The following is a 24,319-nucleotide window of genomic DNA, read 5'->3' on the forward strand; positions in this document are numbered from 1 at the left end:
CCACGAGGAAATAAGAAAGAAAAAAAATTGTCACTTCTCAAAGTTAGCAAATTGTTTAAGCATTCGTTAAACAAGTTTTTCCGATCTAGATTGATGATTTAAGATTTACATACAAATTTAACTCTTTTTTTTTTTAGTCTATTGATTGTTTTGCGTTTTTTGGTGAAATCTTGACTGATTTTTTCAAATACTACGAACTCGTGGGTAACAATTTTATTGTTTTTGTTTCTAGAATTAACTTACTTTCACTTCTTCATGGTTTATAACAATTTTTTTTTAATTCCTCCTGATTATTTCTTATTCATTCTTTTTGGGATTTATGATTCCATGTTTGTTTACAATTTGATAGAGTTTTTTTTTTTTGAACAATTGCAGTAATTTTCTTATTTTTATAGTTTATTTTATTGTCATGGATGTTAAACATAAATATATCAATTCGATTTTACTTTTTATTCAATTGATGTCAAGTTCTTCTAATTTGGTTCAAGATATATTTCAATTTAAAAAACAAATAAATGAAAGTGTGGAGTGGAAAAGAGATGTGAGAAACTTAAGCCTCGGTTTGGTTCTTAATTCAAAAACAAAAACAAAAAGTACCAAAAAAAAAATATAATTGAAACATTGTTACAATTTGTTTTTAAAAGACCACATACCAAAAAATTTTCAAAAACAATAAAGAGTCGTTTTTTTTCGTATCTTGTTTTACAAAATTGTGACATTGAGATACACTATTGTATTTTTTAATTCACAAATCACAACCAAATATAAATTTTGAAATTTAAATCCGAATTTTTTACTTTCAAATTGGAACTAAACGTGCTTGTGAATACCATGAAAAAGAAAATTTGTTTTTGTTTTCCACTGAATTATTTGTTTTTTAAAATAATTTTTGGATCACGAACCAAACGTCCCAAAGATAAATTGAATAAAATTAGTTTTTAATTTAAGCTTTATTTAATTAAGGTGTGTTGATTATATTTCAATGTTAGCATAAAAATTAATATAATAAATTAGCAAGATTTTTTTTATTTATCAATTTAATTAATACAATGAATTTAGAGCTTAATTATCAAAATATAGATAATTTTAAAAGTTTAGTTATCAAAATAAAACAAAAATACAAAATTTAGGGACAAAAATAGGATTTTAACCTTTTTTTTTTTTTTTATTTTCTATATTATCATTTATTTTTTATTTATATTTATTATCATATATATTACTTTGATTATCCAAATTACGTCAAAATTTAGCAAAGATATGAATGAAAGAATAATTGTATTATTGTTACATCAAAACTTATACGTATATTTGATAATTATCTTTTATACTTTAATGTATGCTACAAATTTGGCTCATCATAACAAAAATGGTTAGTGAAAAAAAATGAAAGGTCCCACCGAGATTTGAACTCGGGTTACTGGATTCAGAGTCCAATGTCCTGACCACTAGACCATGGGACCGTTTGATGCTAAGGAGGTGAGTTTTCCTTTAATAATATACTATATAGTTTGTATACTTTTAGTTTTAAGCTCCTCTAGCGGCGCTTGTTTGCGCGCAAAACCCAAATGAGAAGATCCCTACTGAGACCTTCCTTCCTTTGCTCTTCATCTCGTTCTCTTCGTTTACCTGATCATAAATCATATTCTTTGTATGAAAATGGGAAATTGTCTTCGACGAGTTCAGATTACGGTTTCAGCCAGAATTTCAGGTTTGTATTTACAAACACTCTTCTCCCACCTCCCGAATGGATAGAACCTTTTGTGGATGTCTCTGATGTAATTTCCAGCTCTTCACCGCTAGACCCATCTCCATGGGTGACCCAAATTTTGAATCTTTTAGATGGGTCTTCGAACATGGAACACAATCTAGATTCTTTTTGTCGGAAGTTTTTTATTAAGTTATCGCCAAATTTTGTTACATTCGTTTTACAATCTGTTGAGCTTCGTGAGAAACCTGAAATTGCTGTTCGATTCTTTTTTTGGGCGGGTAAGCAGAAGAAATATGTTCATAAGATTGAATGTTATGTGTCTTTGATTGAACTCTTAACTTTTTCGGCCGATTTGGTCAAAATCCGATCGGTATTCTTTGAACTTAAAGATAAGGATTTGTTAATGACTGAATTGGCGGCTAATTCTTTGATTAAGAGCTTTGGGAATCTTGGACTTGTTGAGGAATTGTTGTGGGTATGGCGACGAATGAAGGAAAATGGGATTGACCCGAGTTTGTATACTTATAACTTTTTGGTAAATGGGTTAGTGAATTCAATGTTTATTGAATCTGCTGAGAAGGTTTTTGAGGTTATGGATGGTGGGAAGACTGTACCCGACACCGTGACCTATAATATTATGATAAAAGGATATTGCAAGGCTGGGAAGTTGCAGAAGGCAATGGAGAAATTTAGAGATATGGAGATGAAGAATGTGAAACCAGATAAGATTACGTATATGACATTGATCCAGGCTTGTTATGCGGAACGTGATTTCGATACTTGTCTGAGTCTCTACCTTGAAATGGAAGAAAGAGGATTGGAAATTCCTTCTCATTCTTATAGTTTAGTTATTGGTGGGCTTTGTAAGCAAAGAAAATGTATGGAAGCTTATGCTGTTTTTGAGACAATGAATCAGAAAGGTTGTAGAGCAAATGTTGCAATTTATACAGCTTTGATTGATACTTACTCAAAAAGTGGAAGCATGGAAGAGGCCATGAGGCTCTTTGAGAGGATGAAAAATGAAGGGTTTGAACCTGATGCAGTTACGTATAGTGTCCTTGTTAATGGACTGTGCAAAAGTGGTAGAGTGGAAGATGGAATGGAACTTTTTTATTTCTGCAGAAATAAAGGAGTGGCCATCAATGCAATGTTTTATGCTAGTTTAATTGATGGACTAGGAAAGGCTGGGAGAATTGAAGATGCAGAAAATCTTTTTGAAGAAATGTCTGAAAAGGGTTGTGCTCGAGATTCCTATTGTTATAACGCCATTATAGATGCACTAACTAAGCATGGGAAGATTGATCAAGCTTTAGCACTTTTTGGGAGGATGGAAGAAGAAGGTTGTGATCAAACAGTTTATACGTTCACGATTCTTATCGATGGGCTGTTCAAGGAGCACAAAAATGAGGAGGCAATAAAGTTATGGGACAAGATGATCGACAAAGGAATCACTCCAACTGTAGCTTCTTTTAGAGCTCTTGCCATAGGGCTGTGTCTTTGTGGCAAGGTAGCCAGGGCTTGCAAAATCTTGGATGACCTTGCCCCAATGGGTATCATTCCCGAAACGGCATTTGAGGATATGATCAATACATTGTGCAAAGCACAACGCATCAAGGAAGCTTGCAAATTGGCCGATGGAATTGTGGATCGGGGTAGGGAAATACCGGGGAGAATACGTACAGTTCTTATCAATGCCTTGAGAAAGGCAGGTAATTCTGATTTGGTCATCAAACTGATGCATAGTAAGATAGGCATAGGATATGATCGGATGGGTAGTATTAAAAGACGAGTTAAGTTCAGAACACTTCTTGAAAATTGAGTTCTCATCTCTGGTGCCTTTATTCACATTTTTGTCCTCAATGACTTTCATATCCTATTTTTAACTCTTGCAATGACTATCACAAGTTTTATTTTGTTCATAGTTAATTACTATGTTCTGGAGAAGCTCTTTTTTGACCATCTTTTGTTCCACTGGGTTTATTTCTTGTTATGATTGAACAAAACTAAGAACCTACAATGGAAATTATTCCAGATGCAGTCACTGTGTCAATCCTTCCTCACATTGCGACCAAATACATAGCCATGGCTCTTTTTCTTGTCTTTGATATGGATGCCTCTTTCAGACAAAAATTTCTCATAGCTAAAGACAATTTCTTTCAAATGATTTCTATTTTTGACACAAATCTTAGGTATCATGCCTGTTCTGGTGTTTGATTGTGTAAGGAGATCAATGTTCATATTTCTTAGGACAGGCCGATTCTGTCGCTTTTATTTTTTATTAAGTAGCCAATCAGACATGAGAAAGAAACAACATGAGAAAAGGTAGACGAATCCTTATTGGCTAAGAACGAACAAGAAATCTCATAGTTTTTACCACCAGTGGAATGAATCCCCTGTTTTGAGCCACCTCTTTCTTTTCACCCAATTTTTAAATTCGATGCAAACAAATGGCACCTTAGAATTATCCGACTGTTTCCTGCCTATTTATCCTTCATTGATCCTCATTGTTCAATTCCCCCGCCATCACTTCAAAGTGACTAACCCCAATATTTGCTTACTCAAAAACCCTTTCCTTTTAACCATATGGGTTCGGTTTCAACTGCTTCGGCATCGCCGTCTCGGCCACCTACTGGAAATCCACCAGCCAATTTCAAGATATGTGTATCCTATTGTGGTAAAGATGCTTCACAAGGTGCCAACATCTCTAATTGGATCGATTGTTACAGTCCACAAGACAACTCATGGAATAGAGTCACCACAATCCCTGGCCTTCTGGAAAACCATGCTCTCAAAGGGTTTTCAATGGTTTCAATTGGAGAATTCATATATGTTGTTGGTGGTCGCCTCTGCGAGTACATGGTGCCAACTGACAACCAGATAGTGAGACGTGAACTGGAAGTACGACGACAGGTTCTGCGGTACAACGTGCGTGAGAATAAATGGTATAAATGTGCATCGCTCATTGTTCCTCGATTCGACTTTGCTTGTGTTGTCATCGATGGCAAGATATATGTCGCTGGTGGGAAACGTAGGTTAAGCACTGCCATGGGAATGGCGTCTGCAGAGGTTTACGATCCCGCATTAGACGAGTGGCAATCGCTACCAGAGATGAGCACTTCTCGTCACAAGTGCGTTGGAGTGGCATGGCAGGGAAAATTTCACGTCATCGGTGGATTCGCTGGAAACAATGGCTGCATTGGCAATATGGAGAGGAGTTCTGCTGAGGTGTACGATTGTGAAAGATCTTGTTGGAATCTGATCATTGGAATGTGGCAACTTGACATTCCACCGTATCAGATTGTCGCCGTCGATGATAAACTATTCAGTTCTGGCGATTGTCTAAATTCATGGAAAGGGCAGATCGAAGCATATGATTGGAATCAAAATATTTGGAGTGAGGTCGACGGATCTCGATTTGAGGCCTTGTCAGCAACGAAATTTGTCACAATGGCACCAGCGGGACCTGAATTGTACTTTCTTGCTGGGCGTAGGATGCCGGATCAACCGTCTAGGATGACTTCGGCTGTCCATGTTTTTAACACGTCGGCAAATGGTGATGCATGGAGGAGCATGGAGCCCATGGAAGAGGATGGAGAAAAGGAGCTCTGCAGCCATTGTTGTGTGGTAATTCTAAGAGATTAAAAGAAAAAAAAAATTAAGAAAACGAGATATATATATATGGAAAAATCATTATTTTATCTTTGTACCAAATTTTTTACATTAAAATTTTATTTTCATCGAGTTAACCTATAAATTTAAATAAATGCTAAAATGTTAATTTAGACATACCTCAATTCTATCAAGGTGATCTAACTTTGATTAAAGATGTTCAATTTTCAATAAAAGAAAAACTGAGTGTTTTCTTGAGAGAAACTAAAAACTACTCATTCCATATTCCATCTATGTAATATCTCAAATAGTGGTTATCATTTTGATTGCATAATCATTTGAATTTTGGTTTTTTATAATTAAAAATTAGGTTTAAATATTATTTTGATTTCTACGACTTTAATTTTACTTCATTTTGGTTCATGTACTCTTTATATGTTTATTTTTTATTTCTATACTTTTAATTTTAGTTCTATTTGGTCCATGTATTTTCAAAATGTTCATTTTAACTTTTTGTTTTTTAACTTTGGTTTATTTTGATCTTTGAACTTTTAATAAACAAGTGTTAGTTTTTATTCTTTAGAAGTGAAAACAAAGACTCCAAAATGATTATTTTCATTTTAAAAGGTCAAAGATCATAATGAATCAAAGTTGACAGTATAAGAACTAAAATGAACATGAACCAATATAAACCAAGAATCAAAATGGTATTAAAATTTAAAATTAAAGTCTATCAACACCCTCCTGTCTTTAAATTTCTTTCTTTTGTTATTTATCTTTTACTATTCTTTTAGAAAATGAAATCAAATCTTAAAAAACATAAAATAATTTTAAAATCTTGTCTTTTGTTTTTGGAACTTTACTAAGAATTCAATTCTTTTGTTTTTGGAACTTTACTAAGAATTCAATTCTTTTGTCGATGAAAACTATATTAAGGTGTTGAAAAGTGATGTGCTTAATTTTCAAAAGTCAAAGGATTAACTTCCAATATAGAAAAAGTTAAATGGTTGTATGATGAAACTTTAATATAGATAAATAAATAAATTTAATGGAGCTATCGGAGTTATGTGTGTGCAATCAAACCTATAATCATTAGTAGAAATAAATCAAACTATGGATATAGGGCATCTCAACGCTATTGAGTCAAGTTCATTTTGACTATCATTATTCTTTAAGTGTTGCAATAGGAAACATCAAAATGTTTTATAAAGTTACATAGGCCACTTTATTTACGGTTAATTGATTTTGTGACAGGATCTCATTTTATCTAAATAGCAAGAGTTGATGGAGACTTTTAGTGATACTTCGTTGTTTGATTGTGTATCTTGTGTGTTTGTTCGAAGCTAGTATTGGGTTATAATAGACACTTTTTGTCATGTTAAATATATCTTCATTGTAATGTTTTCTTTTAGTTCAACAACACTCATGCGGTCGGTATTCAAACATCCAAATGTTTGTTCAATAACACATGCGGTCAATGTTCAAATTAATCATTTCAAGTGACCATTTGTTTTATATTGTAGTTTTAGATGTTTATCTCCTTTGACTAATTATGTACATGTATCGCAAGCGTTGGGTCAGGTTAAAGTTATTTTTTGGAATAGTCTAAACTTTCGAGTCGTTTTGGTTCTTGGTGAGCAAAAGGTAAACAAAAAGTAAGAAAAATATTGAGATGCCAAATAAGAGAGGAAAGTCTTATTTCCAAAGTTGAGCCATGAACATGTTAACTAAATTGTTAACCAAATTACAGAAACAATTTTTTCGGTTTTCAAATTTTAGCTTGATTTTCAAAAACTATGACAAAAAAAAAAATAGATTAAAAAAACTATAAATTTAGAGAAGAAAATAATAATTGTAAATTCAAATTTCAAAAATTTAAAATCAAATGGTTATTAAATAAAACATTTCCAAATATTTAATTAAAGAATAAGTCGATCTTGAAAAAAAAAACAAAAATATTTAACAATCATTTAAAATAATTTTCAAATAGTATGTAAGAATTTATTTAAAAAAAAAAGAAACATATCTAAACTCAATTCAAACGAGTTCTAAATTATCTTCTTTTATATCTCCAATTTATTGTGCATAATTTTATAACATAAACATCGTATATATTTGAAAACGTAAAATTGGATACTACAATACAATTATGTACTAAATACAAAAACTTTGTGAAACAAATAAAGAAATAAATAAAGTTTTCTAAATTTTATTTGTGGCATTGACTTGGTAGAAAGGAAGTAATTAAAAAAGTTTGGGCCGAGAATTTGAGAAAAAAGGTAGGCCCAAATTTGAAGGTAAAAGAGTAACATGAAGCCCAACTTCTTCAAATAACAAATAATAAAAAAGAAGAAGTGCACAGAAAGTTGGTACACTTCACGTGACTTAACTAAAACTTCCACTTTTCCCACGTGGTCCACTTTTTCTGACCCACAACCCAATCCTCGACCCGGATATCATTATCAACTCTAACCAAACACCTCAACTCCCAATCTCCACCGTCCTTTTACCCTTCTCGTGATTCTCTCTTTGCTGACTCCGCCAATGTAAGACCGCCAAATGGCGAGACTACCGTGTCCACGTTGGCTATGTGGTCCCCCCGGGGGAGGTCAGGCTCTTTCGATGGTGTCGTACGCAGAGAGCACGTGAATGTCTGAACGACGAATTTCTGTGCTGACACGTGTTTGGTAGCACGTGCCATTTTCTCTAGTGGATCTCTCTCAATTTTTATTTTTTTTCTTTGTACATTTGTCTGTGTATTACTACTGCCCACTCTGTTGGTGGAATTATGGGATTACAAAATTACTTTTTCTTTTCCTCAAAGTTAATACGTTTGGATTTATGTTTGAAATAGAAAAAGAAAAGATGATGGTGGAAGTTTTTCGATAAATATATTACTTCTAATAGTATTCGTCGTTGGAATTGATTGTTTGACACAAAATTGTGTAATGAGTGGATCAACCGCCATCTAAAAAGTCGGTGGTATAAACTCGTACATTTCTTCATATGAATACGTCGAGGTAGAAAACTTAAACTTGTAAGTAGTATTTGTATTTATGAATGTATGTGTTTTCTATCTATGTTTTAACAATTCAAATCAATAGTCATTGGGTAGGAAACTAAGGTTCTAGTTATGAAACTAGAAAGACTATGATCGATTTTAATTCGGAAATCGAAGCTACCAACTTAGAATATACAGTTGGTGTTGTTTAGATAAGTGGTGATTGTGGTTTGTAATACCTACTAAGAGGATACTTGTACTATTTTCAGATGTCAAAAAGCTGGAAGGTTAAAGCATAATGTTTTACAATGTAATGATTATCAAAACCTCATTATAAGTAAGGTATGGTGCAAGAGTCAAATGTGAACATCGTCACTTAGAGCAAACTTAAAAGATTATAATCAACATGTTAAGTGACTAAATTATTCTTAAAAATACAATAATTAAACAAGTTACAATTCTCAATGCAATGTAATCAATTAAGCATGACATTTCCAATCAATTCACATGTTTTTATTTTCCTTTTCATTCATCTATATATATATATATATATATATATATATATACTTCAATCAAAACTTCAAATTATCAAACTTTTTTTTTTTTTATCATAAACATTCTCTTCATAACTTCATTCCATCAACATAAATTAAAAACATAGCTTTGAAAGTAAGTAGTATAGTATATATATATATATATATATATATATATATATATATATATATATATATATATATATATATATATATATATATATATATATATATAATTTTGATTTTCTCAATATTTACTAAAGAAAAATCATCATCATCACTCAGCCCAACAAAAAGCCCTTTGTTTTCTTTCTTTTTGAAAGCAACGTTAAAAAAGACCTTGCTCTGCAAAACGATCTTCCTCTTCTGCAAAATCTTCATTTCTTCTCCCCATTTCATATTCTTTCTTCTTTGCTCTGATTATCTCATTGCACATGGCTTTTCAATCACTGGTCTTCATGTAATCATTTTACCCATCTTCTTTTTTTCAACCCAATTCCCTTTCTTTGAAAAACCACCATTCTCTGCAACTATATCCCTTTGCCACTATTAGAAGTTCAACCACAAGAGGAAACACATAGAGTGGGTTTTTTTTGTTATTACTCTTCTGGGGTTTTGTTTTAATGGGAGGTGAGCAAAAATGGGGGGCTATAGCGCCGGCGTTGCCGGCGGTATCACCGTTAAACCCAGAAAGAGAGGAGTATTGGAGCCGTTTTGACGATTCGGTAAATGCGGTGTCGTTTGGGTTTGTAGCTACTGCGATTCTCATCTCTATGTTCCTTGTTATGGCAATTTTTGAGAGGTTTTTAAGACCCAGGTCGCCGGCGGCCATCGGACGGCCGCCTTCTGATCTTGAAGCACAGATGGTGTTTGATGGAAAGCCTCGTTACCCATCTCCTAAGGTTTTTATTTTCTCTTTTCTTATTCAACTGCATTTTGACGGTGGACTACATTTTGTTTGCTCTTCGAGTTTCTTTGTTTTGAGTTTTCTTTTAGCTGATTTAAGGCTTGATTGGTAAGTTGTGAATTATGAAGCTGGTTTTCTTGTGTAAATAATTTCATTATCTTCAACGATAGTGGCATAGTTTGTTGGCTGTTAGTTTCTTTAGTGGAATGAATAATTGTCCTTACTAATTATGAGCTGTTTTCTTGTATTCCACCATGTAAGCATGAGACTCTTTTGAACTTTTAAGGCTCTAGAAATCATATTCTCCACCATCTTAATACATGGAAAGTTCATTTGTATATTAAATCCCATGCCATTTTTCTTAAGCTTTAGAGTTGTAAGTTGTAGGTTATGGAAGTTTGTTGTGGGGCCTTAGAGTTATAAATTATAATCTTATGGTGTTACTAATTTAAATAGTTTATGCTTTTCTTTAGAAACATTATTTGTTAGCAATGTGGTAAGATCATAACCATGTGTTTATCTCTTCCTGTGTGAAACCCATCCTTTAAAAGGATCACCTTTAAAGAATAATTAATTTTTTCGATGTCAATTAATAATGTTTAAACTATTTTCAAACAACTGCTGGACGTACTTTACTGAAGTGAAAAATGCAGTTGATGAGATCAGTCTTTTGGTAAGGTATTTAAGAAATGTCTCTTTATCGTTTTGGCAAGGTAATCTAGTTGCTCTTTATGTGGTTCGTCATGCTGTCAGCTGAGTTGCTAATTGCTACCCACTGTTGAGTTTGCGATGTTATAATTGACGAATGACGACCTTTCGTTTCTGTTGCCCTCTTGAGTTTAGATTGTTTCTTAAAAGAAAAAACTATTTTGAAACAGTTCTGTTCCGAAATTTTCTATATTACCTCTGTATGTTTTAACATTAATGCAATAGTTTTCCTCATTCTAGATTTTAAGGATAAGGGTCCACAGCATGTAGGTAGCATGTGTTTTTGTCTCAACTGTCAAAGCAATCCAACTAGAATCAAATTTGATAGCCAAAACACATCCAAAAGGCTTTAAAATGTGCAAGCTCCTCTTAATTTTTAAACCATTACTAGCTTGTGAAGCTGTGCCAGATGACATTTTAAAACAACAGATTATTCTAAGTTATCTCGATGTAACAAACTTTGTCAACCATTTTATCCTACACCATTAAATGCATTGTTCAATTTCAAGCAAGAAATAGCAAAACTGTTCATAAGACTTTTGGTGCAGTTGCAAGTTAATTACAAACATAATCACATGCTATGTTTCCCTTTCTGATTACACTATAGTAACGTGCACATATATTTTAAGTATTTTATTTAGCTTTATGAAGTGTTTCAAAGTCTCGGCTGGCACCATTTTCAATATCTTTCCTACATTCTATGAGGTATACTTGTACCATACCGTCATGTACAGCTGAGTTTGGTTGGGAGAGAGTAATTAAAGATTTGAGTAATACTTTAGAATTTTAGTGTGTTGGGAAAAATACTAGCAGAGTAGAAGGGGTTTTGAAATAGGGAGGTCCTGGATCATTCAGAATCTATTTCCACTAATTTGTGTTCTATTCTTGCATCTCAAGTATGATAAAGTTGTCCTCCTTTTAGCTCATAGGCCAGCTATTTTCAACTGAAAATTAGAATGGTGATCGTTATTATGAGTTTTCTTTCTTGTTTGAGAACATTTGCTTTTAGTGACCATCATGTTTGATCATGTGGCTTATCTTTCTCTTCATAAGGGGAAAAAGGGAAAAGAAAAAGGGAAAAAGGTTCAGACAAGCATTAATGTTGTATTGGAGTGAGGTTTTGATTCATCTATCTTTTAATCAAATTTATATTTACATACTGTTATCAACAGTGACGGTACAGTGTTCAGGTCATTAAAATCTCTCTCTCCTCTTTGATGACATGTAAAGTAATGTACTTCTACAGATATAATTCGGGGAGTAGCAGAGAAGCAAATTTTTTATTACCATAGGGAATAACTGGTTAATTAATTTTTACTTTGATTTATGTAGATGACCGTTTATGCTCGAGGAGTGTCGGTATTGATGCCAGGTGAAGAAATTCCTACCTACATTGCTCACCCAGCTCCGGCACCTTGTCCTCCAGAACCCATTTTGAAGCCTCTACATCAACATAGCTTGAGCATGTGTCCATCATCAAGCTCCAACATCAGTTGACCTGAAAAATAACATCACTATAGAACAAAGGGTCACCCCACACTTGGAATCAATTTCAGCTTATTCTGACTTGCAACTTGACATTCTAAAGTTGAAAACATGGTGAATGAAAGTCACATCAACTTCAGTCTCTAACTTCAGTATGTATAGAGGCCCCTGTAGGTTATATTTGATGATGTGGATTTGGGTCTTCTCTTGCCCCCACCTAATGAAAAGAGAGGATGAAAATGAATGATTGTTGCAAGCTGGGTCAGCTACTGTAATCCATGATTAGTTCCGTGATTGTTATGTTCATAATGAATCCCATTCCTCTTTCACTGGCATCAAAAGTTACAACATATAGTTAATTATCCACATAATTCTACCACCAACTGTGAAAAGTAGAAACGTCAGCATCGAAAACACAAATTAAAGTTCTCAATACTGAATCTTCTTACGTGATAGCCATTGTTATCAGCATTTGCAAAATAATTATACTGGGGTTTTTTATAGGCTCTTTCATTTTTACTTCCTAATTAGGCATTAGAAGGTGAATAGAGATGATGACTCACAATATTAAGAGAAATCTTCGTGCAAATTCTCCTTGGACTCTGTGCTACTTTTGATGACCCCTTTGTCTGGAGTGCTTGGGACAGCACAGTCTACAATGCAACACAGAGAGAAAAGAAAAGGAGAAGCGTTCCCGTGTTAGCCCCACCAGAGAAGACATAACCTGTATTCCATGCATATTCAATACAAATAACGAAAAAAGAAATTGAAAGGAAAAAGATTTCACTTTTCCCAAAAACAATAAAAGAGAGATGCCAAGTTGGAGGACCATTTGAATTACAGATCCCCATAGCAAGTTCGAATCTCAAAACCAACGAGAAATACTGGAGTCAAAACAAACCATGTTACCACTTACCATTTACAAAAACGAAGCATAGCAAGGAAAAGTCAAGCAATCGAAAGAACTACAGAAACTAACAAAGTCTTGTGTACAACATATTTCAGGAAAATTGATAACAAATCAACACCAACCAAATACACTGCATTATAATCTACAGAAAGATGAAACATTCAAGTGAGACAAGTGGGTTTTCAATGGATTCATTTGGGGGCTGAATTGAACCATCCATTGGCTTCTCCAACTTCCCTTCGTCTCTATTCTCGGTGGTCACTGTCTCTTGTTGGTCCCCAGCTTGTCCAGTCATTTTCATGACACTGCTTTTCATATTCCCTGTCTTATTCGTATCTTTAACTGTTCGAGCAGCTGGTGACCTCGAACGGCGGCCATGGCTGACTCCAGATTGTTGCTCGTGCTGCACTCCATTCAGTTTCCTGGTCCTTGCCTCTCTTGATTCTGTCGTCCCATGTGAGTACCTGCAATTCACACGGGACTTCTTCTCTGGTAAAAGTTCAGCAGGCCTCTTTGTTGCACATTTGTCTCTCTGTTCTCTTCGATATGATAGGTCGCCGGAGCATGGCCGCTTTCTGCGAATCTTCGGTTTTATATTTCGACCAATTTCTCTGCTCTTACTTGATGCTTCATCCCCTTCCCTTTGCTCCGAAATGGTGGTCGCCATCGACACGCTTTCACTCATATTGCTGCACCATTCTGTAACCTGAGACGTCTCCGAAACTGAAACAATACTTTCCTCTCCCTTGACAAGCGAACCATCCATTTCGCTTGCTTTTACTTTCTGCTCCGGTGGCTTCTTATGGGATGTTTGCTCTACACTACATGGCTTAGCAATGGGAGTCTCTGAGAGGACTTCTTTGACGGTTTCTTCTTCCGGGGTTCTGTTGTCTGGGACGTTTTCGACATCAGTGTCGAACCATCCCGGTGACGGAGGCTTTGCAGAACGATGATTCTTGTCCAGGGTATGAGGTTGACCCCTGTCCAAGGCTCTGCTACAGCAACAACCCATAGAGTGGTGAATGTGAAAAATGGAAATGGAAATGGAAGCTAAATGAAGTGAGATATTAGAATTTGAAGATTTGAAAATTTGAAATTAACGATTAGGGTACTGAATTTTGGGTGGGAAAGGAATGCACCTGGGCGAGACACTGGCAGAGTTGGCAGTGAAATGGCTCGACGCCCAGTACCAATGGAGAAGGAACTGACTGTCAATGGCGTGCTTAATACGAGGCATGGGATTGGCTTAAGGCAGAGGAATCGTAAAAAGATGTTAATGTTCACTTGACGTTCCTTTTTAACGCTCTTCTATAAAAATAAATATTTTACCACTCTACAGGGAACATTACATCTTTTCATGACCTTAACATCTTTTCAATCCGTAGAGAATGAGGACTAGAGAAGAAAATTACCAGATCCTTTAAGTCAACTCGTTCACAGTTGAACCTGCTTTTGCATTGAAATACAATAATTGAGTTTTTGTATGAACAAGCAAAATGGTACAAACGTAAACCTATACAAATAGCAAATAAATAAAATTCCAATTCCAATATTACAAGAATAGTAATACCCCTATGCTGATCAGCCAGAACAGGATGAAGGGGAGATATTATATAGGAGTCGAGCAAAAATTTATGGCTACAGTGACAATACATCTGCAGCGGATCAGGAGCACAAGAATTTGACAAAACGACTGGACAAATCCATCAAATCAAAAGTCCAATTTGCTTATATGTCAACTTACATGCAACATGGTTAAATTTTGTAGGGATTGTTGGGGACAGATGACCAATAGAAATGGTAACAATAATCAAAGTTGGGTAGGCTGTGAATTAGAAGCTGCCCGATCTGATTCAATCATTGACTTGATATAGAATTCTCCTGCCTTGTATGAGGACCTAACCATTGGGCCAGATGCCACATATCGAAAACCCTGCCACAACCAAACAAAAAAAATGGATTTTTTAGATAATTGTTGCACCCTCAAGGCATGGCAGGCAACTCCAGCCATCAAAAAACAATTGATCATATAATAAGTAATACTTGATCATGGAGATTTCCTATAAACTTAAAAGTGAGGGTTATGAATCAAAGTGGGAATTAGTATATGTTTTAAAGTAAAACATGGACTCCCTCTAACAAATCAAACACACATAAAATTACAACGATACTGATCCAAGAGAAGGAAAATGCAAATGAAAGTTATTCAGACCGTACAAATCCAAGAAGACCTGTTTGGATTAACTTTTAAAGTGTGCTTAAAATAGATATTTAGGTTAGAGAAAAAGATATGCACTTTGATTCATCCTAGTCTTATGGGAAAATGATACAATATTCCCAATATTATAGTTTTTTTAAAAAAAGATCAAGTTGACTTTAGCCTTTAAGGCATTGATTGAGCGATCATCATTTTTCACTAGCAGAACAGAGGAGACAGTACACAATCAAATTGTTCAAATAATTAGAAAGAGAGAGTACCATTTTCATGCCAAGATTTTGATACTTCTCAAAAGCCTCAGGAGTAATGTATTCTGATACAGGCATATGGCGTTTTGAAGGTCTCATATACTGCCCAAATGTCATCACATCAACTCCAGCTGCTCTCACCTTCTCCATTGTTTGCACAACTTGATCTGGTGTTTCCCCACAGCCTAACATAATGGAAGTCTTTGTAAGAGTTCCAGAAGGAGAAAACTCTTTGGCCATAACTAGAACGTCTAATGATTGCTTGAAATTAGCACGGTGATCCCTAACTGCTCCTTGAAGCTCTTCAACTGTCTCTATATTGTGAGCAAAGACGTCAAGGCCTGACCTTGCAACTTTCTCCACACAGCCAGAGTCTCCTCGAAAATCAGGAACTGCAAAATCAATTAGTTAAGCATAAGCAACATGAAAGAAGAGATTAAATCACACTGAAAAACATAGTCAGAAGCACATCCATATCATATGCTGATTTGGCGACATCAACAGTGCAGGGTAAAATTAGTAGCTTTCACTAAATTTGCACCGAAACCAAATAAAATAAGGTTCCTTAAATCAAGGATCCTTGAATGCAACAATGAACTAGACACTGTTATGCGTAATAGAAACTAGGGAATTAGTACCCAATGCCTCGATCAGCATATTTGGCTTCAACACCTTAAGTTTCTGCACAGTCTCTGCAAAATGACCACTCCCTTGATCAGGTAAATCGTCGCGATCGACACTAGTAATGACCACATAATCCAAACCCCATGATGCAATTGCTTCAGCAACATTTGTCGGCTCATTTGGATCCGGTGGAGGTGGAGTTCGTGATGTCTTCACGTTACAGAACCTGGTGTTCAAAAAATCCCACACAGCAATGGAATTAGAAATTCTGAGGCACCGCGATGATATCAAAGTGATCAACAGGGTCATTTTCTATGACAAAAACAATCAGTTCTAAATCCATTCACGTTCCCCACTAAATTATATATACATTGACATTACACACAGGAGAATAACAAGAAATTATGGTTCTTCAGTCGTTAATTGGCAATTAAATAAGCATAAAGAAATGGATTGAATAAACTGAATTACTACTAACCTGCAACCACGGGTACAAGTGTCACCAAGAATCATAATCGTAGCAGTGGCAGTGCCGGTTTCTCCACCAGACCAGCATTCCCCTAAATTAGGGCATTTAGCCTCCTCACAAACCGTATGAAGCTTCAATTCCCGGAGCTTCTTCTTGATTTGAACATATTTCTCGCCTCCAGGCACCGATTCCTTCATCCATTTAGGTTTAGGAAGGGGCTTCTTCTTCGTACCAACCTCCACAGAATACGAATCAGAAGATTGCAGATCAACGAAGTCGGAAAGTGATGGGGACTCCGCTGCGAGTCGTTCCCGGAGACCGGCCAACGTGCGCGGGAATTGGGAAGATGTGGCAGAGGCGGAGGTGGAAGAAGATGAAGAAGAGAATGATCTACTGACGGATTTGAGGATTCGAGCAAGGCTTTGGCAACGTTTGTTCATCGTGGTCGTCGATCTCGGAGAAGAAGCCTAACCGGAATTTGGGTGGATTTGGATAGTTGAAGGGCGTTCGTTCGTAATGCGTTTTCAGCCATACGTATGGGATTATTGAGCTTCACAATCAATATTCGTGGCCCAATTTAGAAGTGGGCTTGACTCGATCCATGAGATGGATTTAAAATTTGGGTAGTAAAAAATTTTGAATAGTAGTTTATTGTCGTATATTTTTATAGTTTAACATAGTCCTATCATCATCGATAGAATTTGACACACTTTACTATATTTGTTTGCTATATACTTAATAGCTATATTTGCAACAATCTCTTAAAATGTTATTAGATAAATCCAATAAATACATATGTCAATTAAACTAACATTTTTAATATGGTCTCGAAAGAGATTTGAGCAATAGACTTTTTAGTTTTTATTGCATATGGTTAACCTTTTTATTGGTATAATAGATTTTGTTTAAACCATATATCTTTGATTCTTTGCATTCATACTCGAAATAAACTTGTGTATTTAGTATGATAATAGATCACTTTAACCTTATTGAATACAAGTTGGTTAATAGCCAAGACTTAAAGAAATCTATTTATTTATAGGTACATATCCTTGATCAAGAGTTTAAAGTTTCTATTACTCATACACCACACGTGTTATACATAATTTAATAGACGATCTTGTACATAATTTAAGTTTATTTTTTTATGACATCAACGAGTTTAGAAAAATGTTGATTTCACGTCTTATTAAAATCAGTCGATGAATATAGGAAAGATTGAAATAATGTAAATATTGTTACATTTCTTTTCCATGTTTAGAATTGGATTATATTAAATGGAAAATTTGAAGAAAAATTATAGTAGGGGATGTTGCAACTTGAAAGGGCATAATTTTGTTTTCTCTAGAACTTGATACATTAGTTTAGTAATTTGGTTAATGTATTTATTTGTTGTAATTATTATTATTATTATTTGAAAGAAATTATTTGACCATTGTTTCCAAAAAGAGATTTTTTTTGTGGGCCTTAAATGGTGTATCCAACTATTTTTAGTTACATAGTGCAAAAGCATCTTATCACAATAATTGACTTTAATGCTTAATGCTCTCTTGATTAATTAAACAAACTAGACAAATAATCTTTAACAATTGTTGTATGACATCCAATCTCTAACATAATTTAGTGAATAATAATTGCTATTTTAAAATATTGATGGCTAGATATTGAGTCGTAAAATATATATTATTGATTTAAATGTTAGATGTTCGATTCTTTTACTCAACGTATCGTCAAAGATAACAAACAGAAAAAAAAAATCTTCTATCACTATATATCGATTAAAAAAAAAGAAATACAAAGTTTGAATGCTGAAGTTTATCCAAGGTTTAAAAACTAATTTGATAATTGTACTTTTTCGACTTTGGTTCATTTTGATCTATGTACATTCAAAATGTTTATTATAGTTTATGTATTGTCTAATGTTAGTCGCATTTGAAGGTATATATAAATTTGTATTGCTTTGGAAAGCATCAATTTCTTCTTCATTGCTTTAAACTCTTTACAACCACGTCTAAATAAAATAACAAAAACATCAAAGTAAATAGATGTGACCGAATCGATTAAACGTATAGATTCCATAAGTAAAACAACTATACTATTAAAAAATTATTAATTCATACAAAATAATAGTTTGAAAACAACGTGTCGTCGTTGTAGTGATTATTATTTTCAAATATAGACCATCAAAATGAAATTTAAAAAGGAAAAAAAGAGTATGCTTTTAGATTAAATGATAGAAGCTTTTGATGGAGGTGACCAATTGAGACATGTTGGAAAGAAGGGTCTAGGCTTTTCACTAAGAGTGGGGCCTCAATAGGAACCTTAATTGATTAAGTCTGCCCATAGAAAACTTTGGCTGCTGAAAAGGGCATATTGGTTACTCTATGATTGTCCAAAAATGCCTTAATCTTATTACATATATATTTATTTATATCATCAAACCAAACCTTATCCATCCTTAAGAATATTTTGCTTTCTCTACCAAACTTTCATATGTTCTTTCACTCAATCATTTTCCAATCAGTTTAGTTTGTTGATGAAGATACTTAAGGGGCTTTTGTGTAATTTTCTTTAGATTTATAGCGATTTTGTGAAACTATAGATATCTTTATGTCGCTGTCTCGTTTGCTTAACTTTGGTTGTTTCTATAGTTTCATACTTCTTAAGAAATATTTGATTTTTTTTTTATCAAATTTCAAAAACAATAAAACAAATATTTAAAGATATATATATATGATTTCGTTTGATAAGTATTTAGTCTTTGAAGTTTATAAGCACTGCTTTACTATAAATTTATTGCTACGAGTGATTTGAGACCAAATGTCATAATTGACATTTTGAAATAACAAAGTTAGAAAGAAGCATGATATGATGCGAGCCAAAAGAAGAAGAGGTTGGTTTTAGGCAAGGCCCAAGCTAGTGGATGATGTCAACCCTTGTTAGAAGGTTGGCTTTAGTCGGGCCCAAGACAGGTCGAGGTCGAGGCAGACCCTTGCCAAATGCCCACGAGGCATGTTTTAGGCATGTCTTGGCCCAAAGTCACACTTCAAACCCATTATATAGCCTAAAGAATACCCTCGATCGAGCTTAAGTCGACCTTCTCCATTTAAGAAAATATCCATTCAACTTTAGAGATAGTCTATCCCATCTAAGATTAGGAAACTCATACGTTTGGACAAAGATAAACCATATATCAAATCCATTATAAATATACTCCATTGTGGCTCCATATGAGATAATTTAGATTTTCGACTTCTTCTCTATTCTACAATTCTTTTATTGACTTAGACATCAGAGCCTTCTTTATTTGTTATGTAAGACTTATTTTCCCTGAATTATAAATTCAACGGTTGGTGTCATGTGAAGATTAAATGTGTTTTTCTTTAGCCAAATTTTAACATTAATAACTATTAACTTAATAATTTATTTATTTATTTTAGAAAAATGAAATAATAAAAAAATGCAAAGAAAATAAGAAAAAGAAATTTTAAAAACGAAGTGATAAACAAATTTATTAAATGATTCTAAATTTTTAAAACAAAGAATGTATTAGAGTGGTTTAATTTTTAGAAACAAAAAATCTCTAAAGCTAAATCCAACTATATATATAATACCATCCACACACTCTAAGGTTGATGTCAAAATCAATGGTGAAATAAATAATTTGTTTGAAAATACATACACATCGATCCAATGTTTACCACACCGACTCTAATACTTAACTTCTTTTAGTCAAATTCTAATGTCTAAGTTAGATAGTTACAGAGTGTGAAAGTTAAGAAGTTTTATAAAAAGATTCAATTTACTTCATATGGGACTATACATATGATGTGTTTATAGAGGCAATTGACCTAGATTGTTATGATGGAATTTCAAAGTTGCTTTAGTATCAATCATGCAATCTACTGGATGAGAGATATTCTGTTTTGTGTTTGTCTTGGATCGAACTCTGTTTCACACTCATTTTAGTCATAGCTCTATTGATGCTTTTGGTTAGCATATATGAGACGTGCCCTCTTAGCTATTTCATTAGATTCAGTTTTAGTTGAGACCACACATTAATTTGAGCTTTAACACAAACTAACCATCTCCCTCTATGTCAAATAGATTGAAGTGTTATATTTTTTTTTTCTACTACGGACTATATCTTACCTTCTAAATCACTTCCGACAAATGGAAAGTAACATTTTTTTTTTTAGTATTCTCCGATAACCTTCTAGATCCTTCCATTAGTAGTTTCTCTACACTCAACAAACAAAGGGAAGAAAAAGTAATAAGATAAGGTTACTTAGCCGATAAGACTTCGGTTAAAATTAAAAAGATTATAAAAAGTCCCACTAATAATTCTTTAGAAAAAGAAAAACAAACAATTCTTCAAGTATCCATTCGGACTTTAATTTCACTATCATCCTTATTGTTACTTGTCGTGTAATTACATATCTAAATTTAGACAATGATATGGATACTTGAGGATGACTTGGACAACATCATCTTTAATATGTTTAAATTTCCTTTCCTTATTTAGAAAAATATTACCCATTGCTTATACTTTGGAGTTTGGTCACACTTTTTCACACTCCACACTTACCTTCCTTAATGATATTATCATTTTAAATAAGAAACGAAAAAAAAAATTCTATGAGAATTTTTTTAAGAAATTTTTTAAAATAGTTGTAAATATAACAAAATCTGTCAAAGTCTGTTAAATGACATAAGTCTATCACTAATAAACCATGTTATAAATATTAATCTATCGTTGACAAACCGTAAGAGATTTTGCTATATTTACAATTTTCTTTTGAATGTTGTTATATACTTAATTATTATACCTAAAATTGCCACAAATTATAATTATTTTTTTAAAATTTCAATATATATATATCTATTAACAAAATATCAAAAAAAAAAAATCTTTTTTCTTTTCCCTTTTTTCATATATAGCATAAATGTGACTTTATTTTTAGTATGTTTTATATTACATTAAATTTAAAATTGAGTTGGATTAGCTAGATTTATTTTTTATGATATTTCAAAGTTATATGCTCTATTTGTAAATACAATATTTATTTGGTGCTATTTATGAAAATATATTGGTTTTGTTTGTTTGAACAGATACTATTATCAAATAAAAATAAATAAATGCTTTCTTTTTATTGGATTTTGGCTTATAAATCAAGAACCTAACTAAATCCCTTATTATCTCAAATGCAGAACCAAAAACCAATTTTCTAGTTGAGTGAAAATTTCTTGATTAGATTTTTATTTACACTGATTTAAGAACACAAAAATCTAACTAAAGAGACGAGTTGAGTCATTGACATACATACGCATGTGATTATTGATATAAAATTAATCAATAAGGAGGATAGATGAACATATACATAGACGAATTTTTGTTTGCTTCACCCTAATTACATGTGCTATATTATTTAAATTGCTACCAACCACATCAAAATTATTGACTTCTATCCCAATGTTAATAAAAGCTTGAGTAGAAGAAGTTAGGTGAATAAATTAAATATATATATATATATATAAAGGAGGGAATTTTATGTAATTTCACTTTTAGACAGATTCAGTAACAAAGGAAATGAAAGGATAGAGCAAAAAGATAACAAAAAATAAAAAAGTAAAAGGAAAAAGTATTCCAACCCTATTTCTCCAATTTACTTTTATATATATATATGTGTGTGTATGTAAAGTACTTTTTATTGATTAATTATATTTTATAGAAAGTGCTTTTAGAATTTGCAAATCAAAAAATTTTCCCCATCTGGATAACCAAATGACAAAAACTCCCCAATCTTCGCCCATTACCACAAAGTTATTGCAAACTTTCTATCTATCTATCTATCTATCCTTATTATTATTATTATTCTCTGAATGAATAAATGAGAATTAAAAGAAAGTCACGTCACGTGACCAAGCTGGAAATTGGAATATTATTTATTACTTCCCTCTATCACAAATTCAGTCACTTTTTGACCAAAATAAGTGAAAAATTATCAAAATTCATCCTGCTGGAACCCAATTGTTTTAATTAAAATAATCCAATTATTTTGTTGTGTTTTCTTTTTCTTAATTGTAAATGAGAATATAAAGAAGCTAATGAAAAACATCCAATTCTAGAAATGAGTGGAAGGGTACTAACCTTTTATTGGAACCATTGAGCTTTCTTACGTTATGCACAACTCTCCTGCTCTAATATAATTGGAGCTCTATTATCATATTCATTTATATTGAAACTTTTTAACAATTTAAAATTAAGATTACATGACAGTGAGATTAAAGATGTACATTTAACCTATAGGCCTCGAAAAATCATCGAATTCACAAGGAATGGGAGAGGGAGTAGAAATTATTTTTTCCCTATTGACATTTCGGAGCTAGGACGAGGAATACATTCCCCCCGCCCTGCTCCGAAAGAAAAAAAATATATGTATATATATTTATCAGAAAACATAAAACAAAATAATAAAAGTATGGAATCTTTTCTTGCAGGGAATTCGATTCGCGTGGAATCCCTGCCCCGTTTTGCATGAAAAAATTCGTGGAAATGGGAATGGGATAGGGGTCACCCCGTCTCCACCCCACTCTGTGGTTGAAACATCCTTGATGTGAAAAATGAGTAGGTGAAATGCTCTATAACATAAGTAAGAACAAGATTAGCTTTTATCATTCAATATTAAAACCGTTTGGGATTGGATTATTTGTAATGATTTTATACATCTAATTCGTAAAATTTGAGTTTTAGAAATGAAAATTGGAGTAGGTATAGAGCAAAAATCAAAGTTAATTTGAAGATTTGGCCAATTTAAAATTAGTGTGTGATTGAAAAAGTTGATGCAAATTAGTGCTTTGAAATTTGGAAATTATTTTGTTAGACTTTTTGCGGGCTTCCTTCCTTTGTTCTTTCTTTCTAAAAAGCACTAATTGAAAAATGTTTGTTTTCTTCCCAACATCTTAGGAAATTAAATATCATCCCGTGAAAAGAAAAATTCCATACTTTGATACTAAGTTGCTGTTCATTATATTATATTATTCAAAACTCTTTTCTTTTTCAGTTTAATTTAAATAACATTCCCTTAAGCTCTACTATTTTTTTCTTTGTCTCAAATATACATTTGATTTTCTAAAATTTTCAAAATTTTCCTATAATTTCGTTAAAGCATCGTTTTTAAATATAGTAAAATAAACCAAAATATTTATAAACATAACAAAATATCACATATACTTAAAAGTAAGTAAATAAATAATTTTATACTTTTAAGCAAGTTAACTATTATTATTATTATTTTGAAGTCACATGTTTACGATTTATTATTATATATTTACATTAACGACATTACATAGCTTATTTTTTATGTTTCGTAGATTTTCTTTTGTTATATAATAGAAATGTTGATTCATTATCTATATCAACGCTTAACACATCCAAATGTAGAAATGTCTAATATCATGCATAATAAATCAATGGTAATATATAAACGAGTCTTTTTTTTTTTTAATACTATTTACTTGTGTTATTAATCCGTACTAGCACATACCCACCCTCAAACCTATAATAAAAAACACAAATTAGTTAACTAATTATAGTGGATCAATTCAATTGCGCCTAAAAATTACATCATCATCGTTACTTACTGTTATCATTATTGTTGCTGTCCTACTTGAAAATCTATCATTTTTTGTACATTTACTGTTATTATTACCATTTGGCCTGGGTTTTACAATTAGAGTTCATTACCATTATCTATAAAAAATGAAATTTTTTTACGATTATTGAATAAACGTGGGATAGAAGTTTTAATAGCATGGATTTATGATATTAGATGTGCATGGTGTATGGAGTATTGGAAAATTGAGTATTCCATTGTACTAATTTGTATATTTTTGTGA

General features: G+C 32.8%; 5 protein-coding genes and 1 non-coding gene across 15 annotated transcripts; 3 read left to right on the forward strand and 3 right to left on the reverse strand.

The window, feature by feature from the left end:
* Positions 1-1,388: 1,388 nt before the first annotated feature.
* On the reverse strand, positions 1,389-1,460 carry TRNAQ-CUG (transfer RNA glutamine (anticodon CUG)). Its single transcript has one exon. It is a non-coding gene; the product is annotated as a tRNA-Gln (tRNA).
* An 89-nt stretch (positions 1,461-1,549) lies between these two features.
* Positions 1,550-3,634, forward strand: LOC103495528 (pentatricopeptide repeat-containing protein At1g03560, mitochondrial). The gene has a single exon (XM_008457118.3). The coding sequence runs from the start codon at positions 1,566-1,568 to the stop codon at positions 3,525-3,527; it is 1,962 nt and encodes a 653-aa protein (XP_008455340.1). The 5' UTR covers positions 1,550-1,565; the 3' UTR covers positions 3,528-3,634.
* Positions 3,635-4,291: 657 nt separating this feature from the next.
* On the forward strand, positions 4,292-5,350 carry LOC103495692 (F-box/kelch-repeat protein At1g16250-like). The gene has a single exon (XM_017046237.2). It carries the CDS (start codon positions 4,292-4,294, stop codon positions 5,348-5,350), a length of 1,059 nt encoding a protein of 352 aa, XP_016901726.2.
* Positions 5,351-9,142: 3,792 nt separating this feature from the next.
* On the forward strand, positions 9,143-12,280 carry LOC103495693 (uncharacterized). The gene is made up of 2 exons (XM_008457320.3): positions 9,143-9,753; positions 11,799-12,280. The coding sequence occupies exons 1-2, from the start codon at positions 9,475-9,477 to the stop codon at positions 11,961-11,963; spliced, it is 444 nt and encodes a 147-aa protein (XP_008455542.3). The 5' UTR covers positions 9,143-9,474; the 3' UTR covers positions 11,964-12,280.
* Positions 12,281-12,836: 556 nt separating this feature from the next.
* LOC103495529 (lipoyl synthase 2, mitochondrial) lies at positions 12,837-17,417 on the reverse strand. Of its 10 annotated transcripts, none has more exons than XR_007820883.1 (7): positions 16,430-16,945; positions 15,966-16,177; positions 15,340-15,719; positions 14,606-14,794; positions 14,274-14,307; positions 14,001-14,106; positions 12,837-13,853 (listed from the first exon to the last, which is right to left on the reverse strand). XR_007820883.1 is itself a non-coding variant. In XM_017046236.2 (4 exons), exons 1-4 carry the CDS (start codon positions 16,858-16,860, stop codon positions 14,672-14,674), a joined length of 1,146 nt encoding a protein of 381 aa, XP_016901725.1. In that variant the 5' UTR covers positions 16,861-17,417; the 3' UTR covers positions 14,359-14,671. The 10 variants fall into 10 exon arrangements, 1 of the variants encoding a protein (XP_016901725.1); XR_007820894.1 differs by having other exon boundaries at positions 14,274-14,310; XR_007820891.1 differs by having other exon boundaries at positions 14,432-14,794.
* On the reverse strand, positions 13,004-13,873 carry LOC127143789 (uncharacterized). Its single transcript, XM_051079728.1, has one exon. The coding sequence runs from the start codon at positions 13,871-13,873 to the stop codon at positions 13,004-13,006; it is 870 nt and encodes a 289-aa protein (XP_050935685.1).
* Positions 17,418-24,319: the final 6,902 nt, after the last annotated feature.

The sequence above is a fragment of the Cucumis melo genome, chromosome 1 (genome assembly GCF_025177605.1).
Source record: "Cucumis melo cultivar AY chromosome 1, USDA_Cmelo_AY_1.0, whole genome shotgun sequence".
Taxonomy (NCBI): Eukaryota; Viridiplantae; Streptophyta; class Magnoliopsida; order Cucurbitales; family Cucurbitaceae; genus Cucumis; species Cucumis melo.